At 41.6% G+C, this 4,526-nt stretch overlaps 1 protein-coding gene and 1 long non-coding RNA gene across 4 annotated transcripts in view; one reads left to right on the forward strand and one right to left on the reverse strand.

Moving 5' to 3' along the window:
* KIF15 (kinesin family member 15) overlaps window positions 1-4,526 on the forward strand; it is a 66,730-nt gene that overhangs the window by 18,392 nt on the left and 43,812 nt on the right. For 2 of the 3 annotated variants that reach the window (XM_006765087.2, XM_015564849.1), the window contains one exon: window positions 4,092-4,168. Coding sequence is in view for 2 of the 3 variants with exons in the window: in XM_015564849.1 (XP_015420335.1) it covers window positions 4,137-4,168 (32 nt within the window). In the remaining variant the exon portion in view is untranslated. Of the gene's footprint in view, window positions 1-2,489; window positions 2,533-3,045; window positions 3,230-4,091; window positions 4,169-4,526 lie in introns of all 3 variants that reach the window. The other variant, XM_006765085.2, reaches the window with a different exon arrangement.
* LOC107183282 lies at window positions 283-1,984 on the reverse strand. The gene is made up of 3 exons (XR_001514068.1): window positions 1,880-1,984; window positions 550-555; window positions 283-292 (listed from the first exon to the last, which is right to left on the reverse strand). It is a non-coding gene; the product is annotated as an uncharacterized LOC107183282 (long non-coding RNA).

The raw sequence follows: 4,526 nt of genomic DNA on the forward strand, positions 1-4,526 counted from the left end.
AGAGGAAGGGAGAGGGATAGAGTTTAGAAACATGGATCAGCTGGGGATGTGCCCTTGACCGGAATCGAACCTGGGACCCTTCAGTCCACAGGCTGACGCTCTATCCACTGAGCCAAACTGGTCAGGGCTTTGATAAACCCTTTAATTTTCGCTAATTTCTTGGTCCTTTACTGTTCATGTGCATGACGTGCTCCACCGCTTACATTGCCTAATCCTCTTTAAGTGTTGGTTTTTGAAGCGTAATGAGAAGCCTATGATGATTGAAGAAATTGTGAACTTTTGGTGTTTGCACCTTCCAACAACAAAGCTTCTAGCTTTCCATAGTAATTCTCTTCTGAAATGTTTGTTGTTTCATTAACCTTTTAGGTCCGTTATAACACTACCCGAAAACCTCCTTATGCTCTCTTTTCCTCCATTATTTTTTATAAACATATTTTTATTGATTTCAGAGAGGAAGGGAGAAGGAGCAACAGACAGAAATATCAGTGATGGAGAGAATCATTGATCGGCTGCCTCCTGCACGCCCCCCACTGGGGATGGAGCCGCAACCCCAGCCTGTGCCCTGACCAGGAATGGAACCATGACCTCCTGGTTCATAGTTCATGCTTAACCACTGAGCCACACCGTCAGGGCTCCTCCACTATTTTTCGTATTCAGGGGATATTAGCACACAAATTGGTACATTATTGGACCAAAATGTTTTATTATGCTTTCTGCACAGCCACAGTATTTGTTCAGTACATCTGGAATCAAGCAAGAGAATTTATGCCTGTGATATATTAGTGCAAAGTGGTATAAGTATGTCTATTAAAGGACTCAGCCCTGTCTACGTACATCACTTTTTCGAAGTGATGGGAGCAGCGGTATTCACAACGCCCCTATGGTGATGTCCCTGGGGAATTCTCCCCCTCCTTTAAGTTTGTTAGCAAAGTTGAGGTTGATGACATCCCATCTAAGCACCTCTTGCATTCCCAGCAGTCCAGAGACCTGGAGCATGAAGTGGGAACATAGGGGCGAGAGAGCCCATGCAGTGCTCTCTGCAGCTTTGGCTTTTGTACCTATGGAGGATTTTTTTCTGTGACACCTCAAAAAGAAATGCAATGCTTGGTTGCCCACAAGGACATCCCCTAGTGCCTAACTAATCTCGTGGTCCTAAAGGAAAAGTCAGCTGTGATAAGGAAAAAAAAGGTGGGAAAACAAACGGAGAGGCAAGTCATTTGTTTGAGATGGAAATATTAGTGGCAGAGCTATGTCTTCATTCCACACCTTTATGTTGAAAGTGTTACATATGTCCCCTTTTACCCCCCATTGACACCCCTGCCTCCTGCCCCAGGCCTCCCCACCCTATTGTCTGTGTCCTTGGGTTAAGCATATATGCAGAGAAGTTCTTTGGTTGATCTTTTCCCACCTCTCCCAACCCCTCATCCTTGCCCACCATCCCTCTGAGATTTGACATGCTTCTATAGCTCTAGATCTATTTTGTTCAATAGTTTATGTTGTTCATTAGGTTCCAATATGAGTGAGATCATGTGATACTTGTCTTTCTCTGGCTGCCTTATTTCACTTAGCACGATACTCTGCAGGTCCCTCCATGCTTTCTCAAAGGGTAACAGCCTTCTTTTTTACTGCTGCATAGTATTCCATGGAGTAAGTGTACTATAGCTTTTTTATCCACTCATGTACTGATGGGCACTTGGGCTGTTTCTAGATCTTAGCTATTGTAAATTGTGCTGCTATGAACAGAGGGGTGCGTACATTCTTTCTGATTGGTGTTTCAGGTTTCTTAGGATATATTCCTAGAGGTGGGATCACTAGGTCAAACGGCAGTTCCATATTTAATTTTTTGAGAAAACTCCATACTGTTTTCTATAATGGCTACACCAGTCTGCATCCCCAGCAGCAGTGTACTAAGGGTCCCCTGTTCTCCACATCCTTTCCAGCATTTGTCATTTGTTGATTTGTTGATCGTAACCATTCTGACAGGTGTGAGGTGATACCTCAATGTAGTTTTAATTTGCATCTCTCTGGTGATCAGTGACTGAGCATTTTTTCATATGTCTCTTGGCCATCTGTATGTCGGCTTTGGAAAAGTGTCGATTTAGGTCCTCTGCCCAGTTTTTAATTGAATTGTTTGTCTTCCTTTTGTTAAGTTGTATGAATTTCTTATATATTTTTTTCTTCAGTTTTTTATTTCAAGAAAAATGATTTTAAATATAATGTTACATGCAATAAACAGTATCTCAAGAAAAACTATTTTAAATTATATTTTGGATATTAACTATCAGATGTATCATTGCCAATATGTTCTCCCATACAGTGGGCTCTATTTTCATTTTGTTGATGATTTCTTTTGCTGTACAGAAGCTTTTTATTTTGATGTAGTCTCATCTGTTTATTTTCTCCTTAGTTTCCTTTGCCCTGGGAGATGTATTTGTAATCATATATTGCACTTTTAAATACCTTTAATTACTTCTTATCTTTTTTTCTAGCTGAATTACGCAGTATGACAAATTGTCAGTCTAACCAGCCAAGGTAAGAAAAAAATCCTGTTAATTAGATTGAGGAGGTAGATTTCTTAAAATAATAATGTAGCATAGTAAAGGGTACTTGAAACAAAGGGTACTTGTTTGAGAATTAGGCTGGGTCCTTGGCTACCTGGAAATCTGGAAGAAATCACATCTTCCCACCCACTGCCCTCTCACCTTCCAGGCTAAACATTGGGATCAATATCTCCCATTTTGTTATAGCTTCTAAGAGGGAAACTAGAGACAAGCAATGCTTGGAGCTCCTTGGAATCAACTCCTTTTGAGTTGATTTCAAGTAAAGGCTTATGAAGATGACTGTCCTGAGGCAAATCAGTAAAGGGAGTGGGTCATGTGGGACTCACAAAAGAGGTCAATGTAAAAGGGGTAAATCTTGGGCTTGGTTGGGGAACCTCTCAGTATAGAAGCAGTAGAGGCCATGTGAGCCTCAGATCCATGTGAGCCTGGATGCACCTGATCCATTTTCTTCAGTAAACTCAGCTGCTACATGTTTTGTCTTTAGTAATGAAGGTGATGCCATCAAAGTTTTTGTGCGAATTCGTCCACCTACAGAGGGTTCTGGATCAGCTGATGGAGAGCAAAACTTGTGCTTAAGTGTGCTCTCCCCTACGACTCTCCGGCTGCACTCCAACCCGGAGCCCAAGACCTTCACTTTTGATCATGTTGCCGGCATGGACACCACTCAGGTAATGAACATTTTTGGAAATGTAACTTTCCTTTTGTAAAATATAAGATTCTGTTATTTGTGAGGATTTTGTTTCTGGTCTATTTAGTTTGATAGACCTCAGATAAAGAAGCTCAGACAGTCCATAAATATTTTAAATTTAATTTTATTAAATACTTTTTCTTCCTTCATTAAACTTTGTGTCAGAATGGCAAGCCCGCTTCACTGTTTCTCTCTATCCAGTGAAGGTGTACTTTTCAGAGCCTGTTGGGTGATTGATAAGTACTGTTGATCTGTCTAATTTAAGGAGAGGTCTTAGCCAGCCCTGGCAGCTTTAACAAAAATATAGACTAGGTGGCCTAAACAAAAAGTATTGGTTTTTAACAGTTGCTGGAGGTTGGGAAGTCCAAGATATCAAGGGCAAGAGATCCAGTGTCTGGTGAGGACTCCCTTCCTGGCTTGTAGATACCTGCCTTCCCACTGTCCTCACTGGTGGAGAGATGGAGGGGCAGGGGAGAGTAAAGGGGAGAGAGAGACCTAATTACCTCTCAAAGGCCCATCTCCATCACATTGGGGATTAGGGTTTCAACATATGCATTTTTAAATTGATTTTAAAGAGAAGGATGGGGGGTGGGGGCAAGGGGGAGAACATTGATGGGAAAAAGAAACGTCGATCAGTTTGCCTCCTGGATGCACCTGACCCAAGATTGAACCTGCAGCCTACATATGTGCCCTGACCAGTGTACAGGATGATGCTCCAACCAACTGAGCTGCATCAGCCAGGACTAAGCACACAACCTTTGTTGTTATATTTTAGAATGCAGCTTAAGAAAAAGGTTTTTATTTTTATGAAATGTTAACATATTTGGTGCTTACATTTGTAGGAGTCTGTGTTCTCAACTGTGGCCAAAGGCATTGTGGAATCTTGCATGAGCGGGTATAATGGCACCATCTTTGCATAGTAAGTTGCTCACTATTGTGTATAAGGATACAAGGGTACAATAACAAGTGTTTCTGTTCATTCCTATGGCTGATGTAACAAATTACCACTAACTTAGTGGTGAAACAACACAAATGTATTATCTCACAGCTCTGTATGTCAGAAGTCTAGCACAGCTTCACTGAGCTAAAATAAAGGTGGCCGCAGGGCTGTGTTCCTTTCTGGAAGCTCCAGGGGAGAATCCATATTCTTCACTTTACAGGCCACTCACATTACTTGGCTTACAGCTCCCTTTTTCTATCTTCAAAACCAACAACATGCAACCCCGTCTCTTCCTTAGTCACACCACCCTCTAACTAAAGATGAGAAGTTCTCTAAT

Source organism: Myotis davidii, unplaced genomic scaffold, assembly GCF_000327345.1.
Source record: "Myotis davidii unplaced genomic scaffold, ASM32734v1 scaffold81, whole genome shotgun sequence".
NCBI lineage: Eukaryota > Metazoa > Chordata > Mammalia > Chiroptera > Vespertilionidae > Myotis > Myotis davidii.